This window comes from Eublepharis macularius, chromosome 12, assembly GCF_028583425.1.
Source record: "Eublepharis macularius isolate TG4126 chromosome 12, MPM_Emac_v1.0, whole genome shotgun sequence".
In the NCBI taxonomy this organism is placed as follows: Eukaryota; Metazoa; Chordata; class Lepidosauria; order Squamata; family Eublepharidae; genus Eublepharis; species Eublepharis macularius.
In genome coordinates, this window is record NC_072801.1 from 33455278 (window position 1) to 33476234 (window position 20957).

The window sequence follows — 20957 nt, forward strand, 5'->3', positions numbered from 1 at the left end:
TCCCCAACCTAGACCTCTGCACTGACAGCAAGGGCTGAGTGTAGCAACAAGCACTGGCTGGGATTCCTGATGGCTACCCACAAAAACCGGAGCCTTCATATCACTCTTTTAGAAAGTTCACTTATAGCTTCTCTCATGGCATTGGTTCTCCTGTTTACCGCACCTGGTGTGTCCATGACGTTGAAGAGAAATGATTTGCCTTTGGTGTCTGGAAGAACAATGGTCACTGGTGTGCTCTTGATCCCAACTCCCCTCTGGAAAAAAAAATTAGACCACAATTAGGAGACAGACAGACACATTATTTGGCTCAGCAATAAGGACAGGATGCAGGAGAAGAAAGAGAAAGCCAAATGAGGCACACATTTCTGGCAGTACAGTATTGTCACACATTTTGAAAGAAGATGGGGTGGGGGGGGGAGACGTAAAAATGCTCATGAAATCCCTCTTTGATGCTGAGCTGAGGGTGTGAAAAATATGTTCAGAGCTCAAATCTCTATTCAAATCTGTTATCGATTTTTATTACAGCTGAATAGAACTATTTTCTGATATCAGTTTGGCAAGCTGATATCAGAAAATAGTTCTATTCAGCTGTATCTCTCTCTCTCTCTCTATATATATGAAATAAATTAGCACTGCCTTTGCTCTGCTAATAATGAAGTTACTAGAAGTCTCATATTAACTCACTTGCTCCCCTGCCATGCTCCTCAAGTCTTCAATGGAGGCCTGTCTGTATACTCCCATTTTGCAAAAATCAACAAAGCAGTTTGATCTTGGGCCTTTGCTATGGTGGTTCACTTCCTCTGGAGCACCCCTGCCCACCCCAAAGACGTGCCTGGCTGGTTTTCTCATGATTTTTCTATAACTAATAAAGGACTGCCCACCTCCAGTCTCCAAAAGGATATCACTATATTGGGAAAAGGTGAAGGAAAGGGTAAAGAGCTTGAGAGGCTCTACAAGGTAGGTGCACTTACCTCTTGTTCTGTGAACAGGATATCCGTATAGCAAAGCTGGGGAGGGAAAAACAAGCTCAGACTGTGCCAAAGCATGAATATTTTGTTCCAGTGCATCTTAAAATTCCTCTCTTTTAGTTTCTCAGAGAAACACACAAAGAGAGGAAAAAACAGGTAGAGGGCATTACCTATCCTAACTATGGATAGAGCCAAAGAAGAAAAGATCCCAGTAGAGGTTTACAACGAAAAATGGGGCATGGGGAGGTATAGAACAGGACACCAGCATACAGGGCATTTTTATAGAGTAACAAACAAAAAAGAGAGGTCCCTGGCCTGAGGAACTTATAATCTAAACTATGACAGTAAGGGAGATGACGGAAGGAGGGAAGAGAATGGCAAGGGGAGACATGTGACAAAATGCATTTTAAGGTAGGAAGACTGAAGTGAAAAATGAGACCAAAGTCTTCATGAAAAGGGTGGGCTTTGAGAGAAAGAAGAAATGGCAGAGATGGGGAAGACTTTGTAGTGGCTCAGCATGGTAGATATAACAGCAAAGAAAGAGAAGAAAAAGAGCCACTGAGGGCTTTAGCGATAAAGATGGGGGGGGGAGGGTGATTATGCTGGATGCAGAAGGGGACGTGGAGCTGGCCTAGGGATTTTAGGAAAGACTTATCCCAACAGGGATGTGGTTAGGGCTGTTAATTGCTTCCAGAGCTCCCTGGTCAAGAGATGGTTTACAGTCAAGCATTCCATCAGTCACTTTCACACAATCCCCTGTGAAGATTGCTTTTATCTCTCTTTTAGGGAAAGAAGGAAGCTGAGAATCAGGTAACAATCACTTGCAAACCCCATATGTTAACAGCACCTCTGTAATAGAGAGCATTTAGAGCAGTGGTTCCCAGCCTTTTTGAATATGAAGACTCCTTTCTAACTTCAAAATATTTTGTGCCCCGCCTCCCCGCCACAGGATAGTAGTTGTACTATTAGTAACTACTGATTTGAGAAAATACATAATGACAAAAACATCAAAAGGGCAATGCTTATTGTGCATATGGATTAGCGGACCCGCCGGAATAACTTCACAGCCCCCAGGGGTCCCTGGCCCTCAGGGTGGGATCCACTAATTTAGAGGAAGAGACAGCTCTAGCTCTCACTGAGCAGACCAACTTGTGCCTGGGCTGCATGATCTGCCGGCATGGATCCAGCAAACAAAAATATTTTGTCCATAGACTGACGGCAGCATGGCCTTCTCCCCGATATGGCAGAATTCTACAAGCAGGGGATCCTATTATTTATTTATTAACTGGATTTTTACCATGCCTTTCTGACCTCACAGGGCCACCAAGGCAGCGAATAAATTTAAAACATACAAAGCTACTAAAACCGACACACAAATACATAATTAAAACAATTTAAAAGCAGAGCTTAAAATGAATACCAAAGATTAAAACAACAGTTAAAACACGAGGGCGGGGGGAGAGATCACTAAAAGAATGCCCAAGTGAAGCATAAAAAGTTGGCAGAAGACAGTAACGGAAGGGGACAGGCAAACTTCCCCTGGGGGAGAGTTCCAGAGTTTTTGCTGCCACTACTGAGAAGGCCCTCTCCCGGGCTGCCACCCCCCAATCTTGAAAGGTGGGGGCGCCCGAAGCAGGGCCTTTAAAGATGACTGCAGTGATCAGGAAGATTCAAAAGAGAGCAGACAATTCTTCAGGAATGTTGGTCCTGAACCATAGTAGAGAATAGTAAACACATGAGCCCCAATCCGAAGTGGTACAGCCCAGGCCCAGGCTTTTTTTTTTTTTTTTTAAGAAAATTTTTATTGGTGAGTATACTTTTCAAATTCAATACATACATTCCCTCAATATCTAATTAACCCTATCCCCCACCCTTTTCCTCCCCCCTCTCTATCGACTTCCAACAGCTTTCCAACCCTTACCCCCTCTTATTACTTGATAATTCCCTTAGTCTAAGCATATTCTAATTTTTTTTCCAGGTATTCTATCATATATATCAAATATCCTATCAATATAGCATGCTTCTATCAATTATACTATCAAATATTCTATCAGTATAATATACATCTATCAATTATACTATCAATATAGTATAAATCTTATACCCCTCAATATAGCAGACCAGTATAATATAATATAATATAATATAATATAATATAATATAATATAATATAATATAATATAATATAATATAATATATAACAAAAGTCTTAGTTTAAACATATTCTATTTCTTTCAAACATATATTCTATCAAATATACTATTGTCATTATAATATGTATTAACACCCCTACTGTGCACCCTGCCACCAATGTGGGACCGCACACAGCACCATACTGCACAGGCACAGGTTTATCAGCTCAGTAAGAACAAGACTTTAGACAGAACACAGCTCACTAATCACATGAATAGGGAAGGGCTGTATGATCTATTTCTTGTTCTAGGTGTCACATCCCACATATGTTATAATCACAAAGCTTCCCCCCCAAATATAGCGAACTTACATCCTGGTCATACCGCTTCCTAATCTCAGGATGAGTCTGCTCAATCAGACAATCCACAAAGCAAGTCTGAAAGGGCAACAGAAAAGCAACAGGAAATTACTGGACTGACGGACCCACCAGCCAAATGAATTAAGTTCTGATCTGTACGAAGAATTTCTCTGTGCAAGGACCACAGTCAATACATGCAGCCTGTTTTATTGCCTACAACAAACAGAGATTTTGCATTACTCAGATAAATGCACGGAGGATATGCAGGCCCAAACACCAAGAGCATCATTTTTATCAGTTGTTTTTCTTAATGTTATATACTGCTTCTTTAGTGACCAATTCAAGGTAATGTACTCGAGCTAATGGTGTGAGGGCCTATGGGGAAAAAAACCAGGAAAATTCAGAGGAAATAATTTTTCCTGAGGCCCTTTTTATAATTTTTCTAATGGGAAAACTGGAAAATTTAGTGGAACACGAAAAAAACTCCTATGAGACTCTGTCTCATTAGAATGAGTAAAATGCTTCTTAAAGCAAGTTTTTTCACATTCAAAATGTATAATAACATGAATGAAAACATTTTCCATTTTTCTAATGGAAAAACTTGGAAATATTAAGAAATGCTAAAAAATCTCCTATGAAATATTTTCTCTTTTTCTTGAGAAAAAACTTTGTCATAGCATTTCACTCATTCCAAGTGTACACCATGAAGAAATTTGAGGACTTTCTCAATTTTTACAAGGGAAAAATCGGGAAATGTCAGGAAGTATTGAAAAAAATTCATACAATATTTACAAGATTTTCTCTTTAGACATAGTAACTATAAATGTTTAATGGTAATACATTATTTAAAAGTTAAGTGTTTTCATAAAGTTAATATCCAAGCATGTTGGCTCTTTGACCTAATCCGACTATGAGAGTTTTCTGATCAAAGAACATACTTTCTTTTGTTTATTACAAAAACATTTTTATACTTTCAACTTTAATTTTTCCTTCCCTTTCAGATGGCAGTATAGAGCACATCATTTTGCATTTCTTCCTCAAGTACTGGATAAACTTGCAATTTCTTAGAAAATGAAGATATTTACACTTTTAAATTTCACAAATATGTCAAATAGTACAATTTTATATGATAAAGTATAAATGATGTGCCTTATCTTGTTCAACCAATATGTTGTCAAACCAGTTTAGATTTGATAGTGAAAGACTGCATATATTTCAATATTCTTCCAAATTTCTATTCCCCCCTCCCGAAGTGGCTTTAAAATGTCCATATATTTTACATTTCTAACTCAGGCCAAATTCTTCCAAACAGCAGCTGAATGATAAATATTTTACTAGGCTGTGACAACTCAGGTACCAAGTGCAGGTTTGTATAAATAAATTCTCTTCTATACAAAAAGTTCCCTCCTCTTGAAACATGATTGCCACAGAGAAGTATTAGGTGTAGTCTAGACTTCTCCCAGGCATGCAAGTTTTTGTATAGAGGACTCAATCACATGCACCCTCACTTACAATCTGAACTGATATAAACCAGATACTGCTTTAACATATCATCTATTTGTATGGACTAGGCTGCAATCCTGTATGGGATGCTGGACAAATGGGATTCTCGCCTGGGGTCCTGGGTAAACTGATAATGTAAAATAGAAACAAAACTATATGCTGGCTGTGCATCAGTAATGATGGACAGGCTGCTTTCTGGGAAAATTTCTCAGCATTTTTTTATTTTCCAGGTATCTTTGGAACAGTCTGAAAATCCATTCAAAAGACCAGTTACCCCTCAGTTGCCTTCCACACAAGAGATTTACTGTCTGTACCTTGCCATGGTGCAAGTGGCCACAAAGTGTGACATTTCGGATCAATTCTGAGTTGTCCATCAAGTCTGCTAGGAAGCTGAGACCAAAGGAAAATAGGCTTTAGTGATGCACAGTGCCAGATTTCTTAGTAAAAACAAAAGAACATGGACACGTTTCTCATTAGTTGACCAGCTCTCATTAGATAACCATGAAAGCCTGGTTATGTTGTAGACTGGTACCCAATCTAGGGTTGCCAGTACCTCAGTGGGGATGGAGAACTCCCTGCCCCCACCTCTCATTTCCCGCTACTGCTCTGGGAACCCAGCAGTGGTCATACCTCTCTAAAATTGCCAAAAACTCTTATGGTTTTATCATAGAGTTTCTGGAGATTCCTAGGCAAGTGTAACATCACTTCCAGGTTTCTCCTGGAAGTGATTTATTTATTTATTTTTATTTATATTTCAATTTATATACCGCCCATCCCCAGGGGCTCTGGGCGGTGAACAGTTTAAAATCAATAAAAACAAGAAAACAACAATACTAAAATCAATATACAAAACAATAATGAAATAAATTAACCAAGTGCAATGGTGGGGAGAACCCACCCTGCCGAAGGTGGGAGGCCAACATGGCACTGCCCCCTTCAACCACCGAACGCCTGGCGGAACAGCTCTGTCTTACAGGCCCGGCAGAATGATAATATGTCCCACTGGGCCCGGGTCTCCATTGACAGAGCGTTCCACCAGGCTGGGGCCAGGACTGAAAAGGCCCTGGCCCTGGTTGAAGCAAGGCGGGCTTCCTTAGGGCTGGGGACCACCAGTAAACATTTATCCGCTGATCGAAGCAGTCTCCGGGGAACATACAGGGAGAGGTGGTCCCGAAGATATGCCGGTCCCAACCTGCTCAGGGCTTTAAAGGTAAGAACCAATACCTTGAACCTGATTCGGAATTCAACCGGAAGCCAGTGCAGCTGACACAGGACAGGTGTGGTATGTGACTGGTAAGATATACCAGTCAGGACCCGCGCCGCCGCATTCTGGACCAGTTGTAGTTTCCGGATCAGGCCCAGGGGTAGCCCAGCGTAGAGTGAGTTACAGTAATCTAGCCTGGAGGTGACCGTTGCATGGATCACTGTAGCCAGGTCCTGGGGCATCAGGTAGGGAGCAAGTTGCCTGATCTGACGAAGATGGAAAAATGCAGACTTGACAACCGCCGTGACCTGGGCCTCCATCGACAGGGAGGCATCCAGGAGGACGCCCAGACTCTTCACCACTTGCAAAGTTGCCAGTGGTGTCCCATCCAGGGCAGGGAGCTGGATCCCAACATCTGGCAGCCCCCATCCCAGCTGCAGGACCTCCGTCTTCACCGGGTTCAATTTCAGCCTGCTCTGTTTCAACCATGCCGTCACAGCCTCCAGAGCTCTGGCCAGATTGTCTGGGGCCGTGTCTGGCCGGCCATCCATCAACAGAAAAAGCTGGGTGTCATCCGCGTATTGATGACGGCCCAGCCCAAACCTCCGCACCAACTGGCTAAGGGGGTGCATGTAGATGTTAAATAACATCGGGTTAAATAACATCGGCCATCAGCTACTCTGATGTCACAGAGTAGCTGATGGCCACCACTCAACTTCTTCCCTTCTGGTGGCCAGGCCAAGCCTTGTAACTCTTTACACCATCCCTGCTAAAGGCTCATTAAATCCTGGTTATATTGTAGATTACCACAGCAAGACCTCTTTCTACAACTGTTACTGAAGGGCTGAAGCAAAAGCTATTTTGGCAAAAGCTGGGAGATGAATCTAAATTGTAGTCTGGCCCAAGTTTTGGGAGCTCTGGATTATATTCAGAGGAGACTGTGTTCGGGGGGGACAGCTTCCTCATGGACAGGAGTAACATTTGGTTGGAAAGTGTGGTGTTATTTTATAAAATTCTCTGGGGGTATAAGGTGAATTAGGTTGGAATAGGATAATGTTGTGATACTTTTAATGAACAGCAGTAGGGAAATACACATAGCAAGTGAAATTAATGTACCAAAACAATAAAAAGGGATAGGTTATACAGTTAAATCAAATTTGTTAACTCCCAACTCTAGCCCCTTAAAAGAATATATTATTTGAATAAGAATTGTAGGCTACTTACTCCATCTCATATACTGTGATTGGTAATGTTTGCTCCATGAGGGAGAATTTTTTGGTCTTCACTGGTTTAATAATAGGCTCTGAAAGGAAATACCAGACATGATAACCCTTAAATGGGGAAAGCAGGGACAACTGCCCTCTATTCAAAAATGCATCAGGAAACAATGCACACAGCGGCAAAGCACATGCTGTGCATGAAGCACACTAATTTATTCCCTGGCATCTCTAGCTGCACTCTCTGAAATAACTGGGCTGGAAAGGTCTTTGAGAACTGCTATCAATCGCTGTACATAGACAATACACAGTGAGATGGATCAATGAAAAGACCAAAGGAAGCCCTTAATATGTTATACGAAAATCTGGAAAACAGGTAAGTGCCTATACGTGTCACATGTATCCAGCACTTGGCTAGTCAGAATTCTCACTTAACTAGCATTGCATAGAAGGCAAACTCCTCCTCAGCCACTACACCCCTGCACCTTCAGGCATAAATGCACCCCACTCCCACCTCTTCAGCTAGCCAGCCTGATGCCTCAGGGCAATCCTGGGCTTTTGATGGCTGACACTGCTAGCTGATGTCATTCTCAGGAACCTCCTTCCTTCACATTCTGACACAAGCTCTCAGAAACGAACTCTGCTGGAGGACTCCTAGGAGCTGGCCTTCTTTCTGCCTGCTGTGTGGGATGGTTTGGGGGAAAGAGGAAGGTCTTGCCAGGCATGGGGGACTGCCATGACGTTCCTGATAGGGTGGAGTTCAGTCGCTGCAGATTCCTCTGGGTGAGGGACAGGGTGGGGCAGTTAGTATGAGTACCTAGCACAGTTGATTAAGTAGCAACCCCTATTCTACAAGAGTGATGGATGACAAAAGCCTATACAGTATTTTTCTCTTACTTCTACAAACAGACAAAACTAGCTCCTGGCAATCTAAACTATTTCCCCAGTCCTGTACTCTGGCCACCTACTGAGCAAGGTGTTATATATGTCTCTACCTTTCCTGCTCATCAGCTGCCTTATCATCATGCCAGCATGTTTGAACATGAGACCTGTGCCCAGAATTTCTCACCAGTCAGAGGCTGTGTGTCTTCCTCCTGCACTATGGTCTCCACCTCTGGCCCATAGACCTCCTCAGCAGTTGGATAGTATTTCTTATCCTCATGCAGCACCACATCCATCCCAGGGTGGTCTTCATCATGGTCCCCCATATCATCATCATCGTCATCATCATCAAGCTGAAAATAGAAAAAAGGGCAGTTATCATCTAGCATAATCCTAATGACAACTGGGGAGAGAAGTTTCACACATGCTCATTTATCTCACAGCAGCTACATCATCAAAAGATGCATGTACAAGTGGATCATCAAGGGTATAGCTTTCCATACAGAACTTCAATATCTTTCAGTGCAAACATATTCAATGTTCAGCAACAATTAACAGGTACAGTGCAATAGTTGACTGTGCCAACCAGGCTTTGGACTTTATTAACAGTTATAGTAATTGATTATCTCAAGCTTTAGAAGCATACTAACAACTAAGCATTTGTAAACAAGGATTTACAAACTTTCCCCCATTTGAATTTCTCCCCAGAAACTGCAGTTCTGAATTTCCTCATTTTTATGTGTGTGTGAAGTGGCATCAGTGTATTAGTGAGAGCAACAATTCTTTTTAATACCCAGATTTTTGTTGAGGCACTGCATATGCACAAGGTGTTTTAAAATTCCATTGTTTTTTACATGTTAGTTTTTTCATATCACATATTTTTCTGTTATTTTTAATGTACACAAACTCATATAGACATTAATTAAAATGCCACACAAAACTAAATCTTGGTATGATCACATCAAGATTTAATTTTTGCTCAGTGTTGTAACCACTGCAGACTATCCATTATCATGCCTTTTGGCAACAAAACTTATGTCTTTGTCTGATAACTTTAAAATAAGTAAACTAATTGATGTTTAAAAACTGAGACAAGCAGAAAAATTTGGCAAGCACCTTGAGGCATCTATCAATGGAATTTGCTTAACCCACTTCTCAGCGGCAGCTAGGTGGCAGTCTCTATTAAATAGGAAGACTTCCATTGGAAAGGTGTCCCAAGCAAGGAAGCAATCTTAGATTTTGTTAAGACACTGTATCAGGAAAAAATATAGAAAACTGGTAATATGATCACAGCTACTAAACTGTTAATTGCTAACATTGGATAAGTTCCCAACTATTAACAGAAAAAGGCTTAATAAAAACTAGTTGAAGATGATTATAAAAAATTAACAGCAATAATTAGGTTCAAGATACAGCATTAAAATGTTTAATGTTTTTAATGGGGGACTGGAAAAAATGTATTAACCGTTAAAATAGGATTAAGCTACAACAATTTATATTCCCAGCAATAAAATAATACTAGGTTATATTTATTAGAATCAAGAAGTTAATTTAGTGCATTCTTAGGAAGGATCCATGGCAAGTGAATGCTGAATACATGTATCTGATAAAAAGGAGATCGTGCCTGCACAAACTCATGCCCTAATAAATGTGTTAGTTTTTAATGTCATTGCCGGAACATTCTGGTCTCCTGGAGCTAAGGCAAAGTTCCACCTTTTTTTCAGGATCCTCAAAATTCAAGACTGCAATAGAGAAACGAATTTAATTAACTGCTTCACCATGAATAAACTGGTTGACAAACTCAAGTAAAACTATTTAAAAGGCTTCCGGCATAGTGGGAACTTGTAACAGGAAGATAATTTCAGTACCTCATCAAGATCTTTTGACTCTCGGCCCATCTCATCATCGTCGTCATCAGAATCAAGTTCTGGACCAATGTAATTCCCAAACTCATCATAAAGATCTGTATCCATTTGGTTAGGCCTTGGGAAGAAAATAAGCCACTGAATTCAGTACATCTGGTAGTTTGTATTCAATGCAGTCTGCATTAAGCTGTATCCCTGTATTTATTTTGCTGTTACTAGTAATTTCATAAAGCCTAAACTTAATCACTAGATGTTTGTTATGGCATTACAAAGGTGTGATAAACTTTTTTTTACCTTAAATTTCACACATGTAAACCTTCCCCTGGCAACCTCCACAGATGCCCACTAATATGGTGCTTGTCTAGCCAGTTTTTCAGGCCATCACTGCTCTCTTTTCCAACATTCTTCCCTCTGCATTAACCCAAGTTCTCCTAACTTAAAAATAATGCAGTTTTCATTTTTAAGAGCAAAACTAGAAAATCACCACTTCCAATTTGCTTACAGTGGGGTTCTTACCAAATAGAGGGGAGGCATATACAATGATTGCAAGGGATTAGGGTAGCCAAGCTTTTGAAATATTTTTTCTTCGTTTATGTCCCCCTTTTCTTCTTAGTGGGGACCCAAAGGATCTTACATCCTTTCCCTCTCCTCCCTTTTATCCTCACAACAACCCTGTGAGGTATATTAGGCTGAGAGTGTGTGTGGTTGGCCTAAGGTCCCGCAGGGGATTCGAAACGGAGTCACTTGGACTAGTACAACTCTAGCCACTATATGAAGCTGGCTCTCTCTCAAAGAAGGTGGTTCCTAAAGGTTAGAAGGTTGGGAAATTCTAGGTTGAAATCCCTACTCAACTGTAAAGCTCACTAGCTGACTTTAGACAATTCTCTCAGCCTAGCCTAACCTGGGAAAGGGTGCACCGCTTTGAACGTTAGGGCAGAGAGAAGGATTTTAGAAGCGCTAGCTAGATAACCGCAGGACAGCTTGGAACTACAGGCTAAAATACGTACTGTCAGAAAACGTATCCTTAAAAAAATCTTTTCTTCTCCGCTCCCACCCACTACGGAGAAAAGCTCTCTAAGTAACCGCGCGGTCCTCCAACGTTCTTCACACCGTCGCAAGAAGATGAGGTCACCACCCCCGCCGCGCCACCCTTGTCAATGGCCCCTAACGAGGCGCTACGGTCTCTTGCCTGATTTTTGCCTCTCTTTTCGACTTCTAGAGACGAGTAAATAGATCGTCCAGATTTTTATTAGTGTGAGCAGGAAAAAAAAAAGAGAGTCATCAATGAGACATGACAAGTTTGACCAGGCTCCTAGCGTGGGCAACTCTATTCGGCCGGGGTCCTTGATGAGTCTCCGTTTCCTGGTTGTTATGGAAACGCAACCGTGGCCTTGTTTCTATGGAAACTCGAAGCCTAGCCTTGACTAAACGGAGGGAGGCTGAGTGAGGCCTGGTGAGTTTCTTCTGCTCTAGCATATACGGTGTGTAGCATTGCCCTTGCCAACCTCCAGGTGAGACCTGCAGTTCTCACGTAATTACAACTGATCTCAAGGCTACAGAGAGCAGCTGCCCTGGAGAAAATGGCACCTTCGGAGGGTAGGCTGAGCTTATTCCCCTTCTGAAACTCGGTCCCCTCTACAATCTCTGTCCCGAAATCTCCAGGAATTTTCCAAGCCAGAGTTGATAACCCTAATTTGGGATGGAAAAGGTCGAACGCTAACGGTGCATAGAGGGACATGCAGAGTACTGGTGGAGCTCTGATGATGAGTGCTGGTGTGAGTTTGGTCAGTGAGGATTGCAGGGAGTGGGGCCAGTCACCATGGTTTTTGCTCCTTGGTTAACAAAATAATTTTATTCTTATGGCAGACCCAGCCTTTCACACACCTTGCCACCCACCCGTCCCTTCACAGATTTGGAGCTTCCCACGCAGGTAAGTCACCACACACTACATGTCTAGCCTCAAATTTAGCAGGTAGAAAGCCCTGACCCAAATCCTCACAGGGTCCCCTCTCTCCTCTTCCAGAGGATCCCCCAGACAGGCAGCCCCTTCCCTGTATTTGCTTCAAGGGCTATTGGGGGGAGTGAATTTATTTTCCCTATATATGCTGCCACCAAATATATTAAACCGGGCCCATTTAATGTGACCAGAATGTTTGAGGTCTCAGTGTCTGATATTTTCCCTCAGCCAACAATTCCAAATCAGCCAGGGTTAAAACAAAACAAAATTAAACTTTATTTACAAGCTGGAACATAGGAGTGAATGTTTTTTAAACTCCTAACTAAACTGGAGTTAAACAGGGAATGTTTCAGTGTAACAGAACAAGTTTTATAGCCAGCTATCTTTCTGCTGCCTCCCATAGCAATGTCCAAAACCTTTCTCTCCAGCCTCTCACACCAACAGACTGTCACTGGTTCAGCATTCCACCCACTTCCATTGATTGTCTCCCAGGAGAGGCAGAGCTGGAGCCAGTTCTGTCCATTGCAATTCTTAACATAAAAGCAAACGCTGTGTAGTAGCTGTTACGAAGACCAATCATAATGACTCAGTTTCATGTGCAGGCTTTTGATTTCTACAGAGCTCTTCATTGAGTTGTGGGACAGAAAAAGATGGTTCTCCCCAACTTGCACATGAAGTTGTCTCATTTTGATTGGTCTTAATAAAAGGTACTAATGGCTTTTGTTTTTGTGTTTTTCTTTGGATTAATATGGTTTCCTAAGACCTGACTGAATGGGTTTGTTTTCCTTTTCTTCTTCTGTCCTATTTATCTTTTATATTGTCTATATTATATTGCAGGTATTATTTTAAATTGTAAATTGCCTTGAACACAATGGTGCAATGACAATATATAAATATATCAAATGAATATTCCTTTATATGGAATCTTTCTATAGCCTTTGGAATATAATACCCATCGGGGTTTGGGGAAGTAACATTCCTCTGAATGAAAAGGAGGGGCAGAGAAATAATTTGGAGCTCTGACATGAGACAGGACTTTGTGAGTTTGCTGAGGATGAAGCATCTTGAACAGCTGAGGAAGAGCTAGTGCAGAGTTAATGGATTTTGCTCCCACTATGCCTTATTTGTACTTTAAGTTTATAAAACAAAAATTAAACAGACTCCGTCAGTATCCAGTACTCCCTCGTCCAAAGAAACTTAGACTTGGTTGTGTTGGTACTGGAACTTTTCATTGCTTGGGGTAGCAGGGAGCATGTAACAGTAAGAATGTGTGTTATTGCTAGAATAATGTGATTTGTTTTTGCACAGATACCCCACTTCAAATTAATGTTTTTGTTGTCAAAAGATTATACTCTTTGGAATAAAGACTGTTGTTTCAGATGAAACTTTAGTGGTGGTGTTGTTCCTTGGTTCCCGAATGGAGGGCATGATAGATTTTCATGCTCTGGAAAAAGAGCTGCAAGAGGCTGTGGCTGCTGATGAGAAGTACCAGAGAGAAAACGATGCCAAGTTTCGAGCAGTGCGCCAGAAAGTGGCATCTTATGAAGAATTCAGGTTTGCTTGAAATCCACTGGTTCCTTCAATTACATGATTCAAAAGGTGAATACAGACAAGCTATGTGGTCACCTTCTTGTAAATTTACCGCACTGTACATGCAGCCCATCTGGAGGGTTGTCATCTGCAGGGTCTGACCTACTCAGTGGAGAGAATTTTGTCACATTTCTGCATTACCAATTAGAAATGTGGGGTAGTCTTGATGTTCCTGCTTTCTAGAAATTGTGTGTGAACCACAATAGGTCTTTTGGTGACAAGGAAGCGTTTAATAGCTGTCTGTAGCCTCCCCACATTTCAGATACATGTTGATAACCTGCCCCTTAGGATAATGACAAAATTCAGGAGGTCCCCAGTGTGTTTTAGTCAAGCCATGACAAATTTTCTTCAGCTTTAGGCGCCATCCTCCAAATTTAGGAGCTGCTGGGATTTGTCAAACCCGGAGTTAAGTAGAAGATTGGAGGAGCAGAAATTTTTATCTGCTGAAACTCCCTCTGGAAATTCATGATTATACTTCCACTCTATAGACAGCCTTTTTCTGTTGCTTGCAGGGATATTGTTTTAGCTTCACACTTGAAGCCTCTGGAGAAAAAGGACAAGATTGGAAATAAGACAAAGGTACTGTGGAACTCCTGTGCAAGAAAAGCAAGCCATAGACAAGAAAGCAAAGTGGAGTTGCCTCAGGTGAGAGCACTGAGAGTGTTAGTATCCTTGGTTGGTTTTGAGCTGGACATCTCTCCAAGCTTTTCTTTAAAATCCCTTGTACTGAATTGTGGGAGGGAGAGTTTGCATGTGGCAGATTTCCCTCCAGTATGGGGGTTGATATTGGAACAACTTTCTAAGCCAAGGCCTAGTCATTTGTGGCTCATGTGAAATTCCCTGTACAATTGTTTAATAATGGCAGGGTAGAATCACGAAAATCTCATTTCTTTTGTATGTTTCTACAGGTAGATCAGGAGATTGAGAAATGAAAAAAGGAAAAATATTTTGTGACTCTAAATAATGTAAACAGAACTGAAAGAATATGATTTTAAATGATCTCACTAAAATAAAAAATCACTAGAATCAAAATCACTTTAAAAATTCAGATTCCATATACATTTTTTAGATTCTCAAAAACATTTTTGTGTTTGCTTTCTCAGCCTCATGACTTAAATTATCAGTACATACATTAGTTTTTACAATTATTTCTGAATGCAGAATTTGAACAAAGATTTCATTTTACAGAATTCCTTTGAGTACAATTTTCTGTACATCAGGTGTTTTTAAGGAAAATAATTTCTTAATGTAGAATTATTGTTGTTATGCCTTTCTCACTGAGATCCAAGGTGGATTACACAGTGCAAGTGAAAATACAATATAATCAATAGTTAGGACATTAACTGAGCAAAGTACAATAATGAACAACAGGACATTCTGGGAAACAGATATGATATAGAATAGTAGCAGAAAAATTTTTAAGCAAGCATAGAAGCGAGCACAGAGATAAAACTTATCTGAAACAAAGCATAGCCAATTTCCATGGCATGTTTAGCAACATGAAAACTCCTTAGTAGGCGCAGACAGTAACCAGTAGTTTAGCATTTAGTCCCTGTCCCTACCAAGGCATCTCACTGAGCTATTTCTTATGATACCAACCTGTAATCTGGTTGGAAAACCCTTCTGAATAATTTAGTTTTGCATGAAATGCTATCATCCCTGTGTAAGATGCAAAATTTTTGTAGGTACACAGTTGTTCAAACAACATCCCTTTTTTAAAAAGGAAAGTTCAAATGTTCACCCGGTGACTTGGGAAGTGGGGAAGCATCCACATGTTTTGGAACCTTTAACACTGTTCTTATTCTCCAGGAGTTACAACAACTTCCCAAGACCTCATCAGAGTTCTACAGAAATTGGCGCAGATACATGAAAAACAGCCAAGAACAGTACCAGTTCCTGCTCCAACTTGGGTCCCAGAAGCTGGGCCATATCTTCCAAGCTGATCTTGCCTTTGGTTTACTGGGGGAATTCCTAACAGTGCTCAGTGAAAATGTCAGCCTCAAAGATCAAGACTCTGTCCTGGAGATCTTAGAGAGTCTTTCAGGCACCAAACGCTTTGGACTGAATGTAGAACTCCTGAGCAAGCATGAGAAGGAAAGTTGCAGGCATTTGTTTGAGAAACTACAAAGGGTGGAGACAGGTTCTGTGTGCTCTTCTGAATTTGTACATGCTTCAGCTGAAGAAAATACCACCGTTACCAAACCCAGTTGCCAAAGAGGTGGATCAGCTGAAAGAAAACGGGTGGAACTGATGGACCTTTACCAAGTGCTCTGAATGTGCCTGAGCACATCAGCCACCCCATTGTGCAGAATGTGGAGAGGACAGGAATGCCCACCGTGGCCCTCCCTTTTCAACCCTCTTCAAAATGAATAGGAGATGTGCAATCTCTCACAAACATTCTTGAGCTTCCACTGTTTATTTCCATGAAGTTTGTGCAGACCAGATACCTAGGGGATGGGCCCATATTGGATTCAGTGCTTGCTTCTTGTCTCTGCTTGTGTGGGTTCTGCCATCTCCACCCAAGCAGATAGTCCACTGTGAATACATGTGGCAAGTGATTGATTTAAGGCACATCTACTTTATAGGTTTGTTTAGCTGTAATTGATTGCATATTTGTTATGGCATATAGGTCTTTCTGTTATGTCTGGAACTCAAAGGCATGGCCCCTACCCAGTTTGTAGTTCCAAGGCTCAGCCAACACAATCACTGCTGAAGCAATAAATAAAGATGTGAACATATACAAAGATGTTTGTGCATGTGCAAAGTGTCATTCTCTCACAAATGAATTCTCACAATGAGCCTTTTATGTTGGGGTTAGGGAAATGGGCTTCTAGTTCAGAGGGCAAAATTTCACAGCATAGGCTGAGTGTTTTTGTCCTAGATGGGTGAGAAAAGGGGCAGGATGGGATGGGTTGCTTGTCTGGTGTGCTTTCTGGATGATTACAGGAGCAATGGACCAGCTAATGTCCAGAAAATTGGAAGCAAGCTTTTGAAATACACAGAACTCTTCTTCACACACAAGAAATCAAAGTAAAATCTGCATACTCGATTTAGTGTTATATGCATAGGTTATATTGGTCATATGTTTATTTCATTTATTTATTATTTATTGGATTTGATTTGATTTATACCCCGCCTCCCCATGAATGGGCTCAGGGCGGCTCACAATAAATTTGTACCCTGCTTTTCTCCAGCACGCAGGATTCAAAGTGGCTTACAAAAGCTGAAAACCTAAGCACAACAATAAAATCGCACTGGCTGAAAAATCCAGTCACCTCCACAGCCAGCCGGTCTAGCAAGTCAGAGTATAAACTCCCTCTCATGCTCTCCAATGCGCTGTCATTTAATGCAGCCTTGCACCAGTTTCTGAACAGCCAGAAGGTTGGTGTTCTTCTCCCCATCTCAGTAGACTATTCCATAAAGTGGGATGGCCTCACTAAAAGACCAAGGCCATTCTTGCCACCTAAGAGGATGAAGAGAATTTTACTGTACAGATTAAGCATTCTTTTCCAAGGAATAAGGAAATTTGAAGAGGACCTGTAATGATAGGGTAGCAGAGTGCCTGGCCCTGCCAGAGAAGAACAGTGAACACTTCGCCTCCCATAAAGCAATGAGAAACCTTTGTGAGCTAATGGCTAAAGCCCACAGCTTCACCCTACGCTGCAATGCATCCCAGTCCTTAATACTATGTGGAGTTCAGAACACTTCGTAATGTAGAAAATGATAGATCATGGAAAACAGACTAATTGTTATATTGGTGGGTGGGGTGGCTATGAGTTAATACAGGAGATTTAGCCAGGCACGTTTTGGTAATGTGGTGAGTTGTAGCAGGGAGATTGGCCTTGTTCAAAGAAACAGCTCTGTGGTTATGCTGTGTCTCATGCTAGCAGAGGCTGGTAGCAAGCTGTATTCCATAAACATTTATACTGAATTACAAACATCAAATGACATATCCAGAAATTACTGCAGAAGCAGAAACATCACAAGCATTAACTGTGGAGCACTAGTATTGTAGTACAGAAGTCCTGTAATCTTATCAAAAACAGTGAGCAAATTCATGTGTCACGTTTAGATGTACATCATTGAAGAGGGAGAACAGTTTAGTCCTAGTCATTCCAATGGAGTAGCAGCAGGACTTCCAAATGAAGGTGCTGGGTTAGAATTAATTATGAGGTGTTACACAATCCCACCCCCATTTGTTTGTTTTTATTGTTTACAGTCAATGACCATTAAGAACCAACAACTGTTACAACAGTCCTAAATTCCAGAATATAAAATATGAGATATAAAAATACATCGTAAAATTTAAAATACATATTTAAACACATTAATATCATTAATGTCCTACCAAAAGGGAGCAATAGGTCTCTTATGTATGACCTTGCTGCTTGCTGCGAGATTTTATCACATAAGCACAGAACATGGCTATAAGCCTAGAGATAGTTGGATTTTCATCTATTAAAAGTTTCTCCAAGCAGTTCTTATCTGTACAAACTGTTGGTCTATCAACTGTTGGCCCATTTCTAGGGCTGAACAACGATGTGGGGTTCTGTCCTACCACAGGCATCAACTTACTAAGCTACACTGGAGAAATGTCCAGCATCTGCTGTTGTAAAGGGTCTCTGTACTTTTCTTGATTACATTTGTATTTTTCACAATTACATTTCACCCTGTACTTCCTGTGTTTTATAGCCCTTTGACCCTACAATTTGCTTTTTTGATAACTAGCGAGAGGATCCACTGAATGCATTTGAGCATACGGGCTGTAGTCTTTACAATGTTTTGCTGAAATAAAATTGTTTTTTGTATTTAATGTGCCATGGGACTTCTAATTTTACAGCTCCGTGGTTAAGGCATTGATTTATTCTTTAGTGATATAGTATGTTAATGTGTGTATGTTTATAACTTGAATTTCATATGTAACTCTGTTTTAAAAATGGAAGTTTCTTGTATTATTTGGAAGAGAACCAATAAGATTTATTTTTTTTTAAAAAGTATCTCAGGTGGCAGATACTGGGGAAGACTCATCTCTGGCTGAAATCCTGGAGAACTGCCGCCAGTCAGAATTAACAGTACAGAGCTAGATTGGCAATGTTTGGTTTGGGGTAAGATTATTTCATACATTCGTATTTTTCAACTGACCATTTGTTTATGGTTTCCATCCCAGAGCTGAGCTTCCCTTCTAGAACTCGAGAACAAAAATGGAAAAAGTTCTAGAACTTTTCACCCATGCGTATATACCCATGCATTGCTTTATGTGCTATTTAAAAGAACTGGGACAAAACAGGTAAAAATATCTCCCCGACATCTGCTGAAGTATGGGTCTCCTTTAGATGTGCTTAATTAAAGCATCTGTGCGTGACAGCATCCTTCAGAAGTGAGGCATCAGAGTTAAAGGCTAGAACTTGTGACTGGTCTCTCCTACCCAGTGTGGAATCTGTTGTGTATATGTATGATTCAGCAACCAAATGGTATCGTCAGGATTGGCTAGAATTGTCATTGTCCTACACACTGCTAATGTCCTCCATGCCTTTGCCATCGTGGAGAAGGAAGATATATTCAGGCAGACTCCTTGCCCAGCTTTCCTGATGTTTGAGAATGCTGCCTACCTGGCTGACATGAGTTTTGAGCTACCTTGCAATTGCAAGCCAGAACAGGTCACCTCTGTGGTATGGTACTTCCAGAAGAACATGGGCAGTCGGCAGACAAGAGTCTTGACAGATTTTGATGGCACTTTGGTTGTGGACTCCAGCTACATCAAGGTAGGCAGTGACATGTTCCGGCGCTTCAGTATTAGGATGTTCAGTCTTATTGTCTTCCGAGTTCAGACAGAAGATTCTGGGCACTATATATGTGGCACAAAGCAAGGAGACTTCTTCTATGGCTATGATGTAGATGTGCAGGCCTCCAAGGGCATAGATGTTGCCTTTACAGACAAAAATCAACACCCACGGGAGGACCGTGATGCAAAACAATTTACGGTCTTCACCATCTTCTGGGACTGGACCACATGTGACCGTTGCAATGTCAGAGGTGAGCAACGAAGAATTGGTCTTTGCTACATGAAGAGCGCCTATCTGCTCAAGCGGTACCGTACCAGCACAGCAGAAGTGGCATCCTGTGGCTCTAGCTCAATCCCAAAGCAGTTCCGGGGGATTATCCAGAATAGGAAGCCTGAGATTGTTATTCGAAGTTGCATGAAGTCTTGCAGAAAGAAAAAATCCTCAAAAAAGGGTGAAGCTTCCATCTCCAACATCATCTCAAAACTTGGGGAAAAACCGTGGGTTCCCAATGTCCCTGTTCAGTTCCACAAGCAGTCCCTTGGCAGTGGATTGATCATCTCCTGCCCTAGTGCCAGGCCAGAACATGCTGTGGCCTGGGACAAAGATTCAACTCGGTTGTATCTCACCAGGTACCTTACCGGGATCAATCGAAGCATGAGGGTCTTCATAGATCATGGAAACCAACTGCACATTCGGTTTGCCCAGCTGAGTGACAGAGGCACCTACTACTGCTGGCGAGAGGGGCAAATGGTAGCTGGTTTCCGGCTCTCTGTGGTGTACGAGAGCCGCCGCAGACGAAGCCTGGATGATCCTGAGACACTATATGCGGTAAAGGTCATTGTCACAAGCTATGTCCTCATCACTATACTGTTTGTCGTCATCCATGTGGTCCGCTGCTGCCTTTATGCATTCAAATGCACAGCTGTGGAATAGCACCACCAAGGGAAATAGACATTGATCGAGAGCAGTTAACAAATGTAACGATATGAAAGCGGTCAACTGATTAAAGAATTAATTAACTGATTAATCCATCGAGAGTGAATACATTTATATATTGTAGACACCTCAATGACAGTGTCCTTTTAGAGCTGGGGTCTCCAACATGGTGCCTGTGGGCGCTATTGTGCCTGCCAACACCTTTCCTTGCATCTGCCAACTGTTTTTAGAAAGTGGGTAGCTTTTGCCCAGCACGGCTGTTGCATGGCCATTTGAGATTTGATTGGCTGTGCAGATGTTTAGAAACATTACTTTGGCAGAAGCTGGGAAGATTTTCTCTTTGAAACCTCTGGGAGTTACTGACAGAATAGACAGTCTTAGCCTAGCAGGTGGAATTATCCCAATTGGCCTAAGGTAGCTGTATGCATTCATATCTCTGGTTATTCTACTCCTAGCTCTGGTGTCCCCTGTCTCCCAACCTGTTAAGGAAAAATGAAGGGGTGGGGGTGCTGCTGTATGTATGAAACATTTTTGAAAGAAAGAGTAAAGAACACTATTTGA

General features: G+C 41.5%; 3 protein-coding genes across 7 annotated transcripts in view; 2 read left to right on the forward strand and 1 right to left on the reverse strand.

The window, feature by feature from the left end:
• The window catches only part of EFTUD2 (elongation factor Tu GTP binding domain containing 2), a 34451-nt gene extending 23221 nt beyond the window's left edge, over window positions 1-11230 (reverse strand). Inside the window, exons 1-8 of the mRNA XM_054994848.1 lie at window positions 11138-11230; window positions 10134-10248; window positions 8453-8618; window positions 7391-7469; window positions 5277-5352; window positions 3472-3537; window positions 972-1007; window positions 164-254 (exon numbers count right to left, since the gene is read on the reverse strand). Coding sequence (XP_054850823.1) covers window positions 164-254; window positions 972-1007; window positions 3472-3537; window positions 5277-5352; window positions 7391-7469; window positions 8453-8618; window positions 10134-10238 — 619 coding nt within the window. The 5' untranslated portion in view covers window positions 10239-10248; window positions 11138-11230. The remainder of the gene's footprint in view (window positions 1-163; window positions 255-971; window positions 1008-3471; window positions 3538-5276; window positions 5353-7390; window positions 7470-8452; window positions 8619-10133; window positions 10249-11137) is intronic.
• Window positions 11231-11502: 272 nt separating this feature from the next.
• On the forward strand, window positions 11503-16398 carry CCDC103 (coiled-coil domain containing 103). Of its 5 annotated transcripts, none has more exons than XM_054993619.1 (5): window positions 11503-11583; window positions 11997-12060; window positions 13454-13641; window positions 14190-14322; window positions 15487-16398. In XM_054993619.1, exons 3-5 carry the CDS (start codon window positions 13505-13507, stop codon window positions 15949-15951), a joined length of 735 nt encoding a protein of 244 aa, XP_054849594.1. In that variant the 5' UTR covers window positions 11503-11583; window positions 11997-12060; window positions 13454-13504; the 3' UTR covers window positions 15952-16398. The 5 variants fall into 5 exon arrangements, with proteins under 5 accessions (XP_054849594.1, XP_054849591.1, XP_054849592.1 ...); XM_054993616.1 differs by having other exon boundaries at window positions 13467-13641; XM_054993617.1 differs by having other exon boundaries at window positions 11997-13641.
• Window positions 16399-19145: 2747 nt separating this feature from the next.
• On the forward strand, window positions 19146-20393 carry FAM187A (family with sequence similarity 187 member A). Its single transcript, XM_054992618.1, has one exon. It carries the CDS (start codon window positions 19146-19148, stop codon window positions 20391-20393), a length of 1248 nt encoding a protein of 415 aa, XP_054848593.1.
• The last annotated feature ends 564 nt before the right edge of the window (window positions 20394-20957 follow it).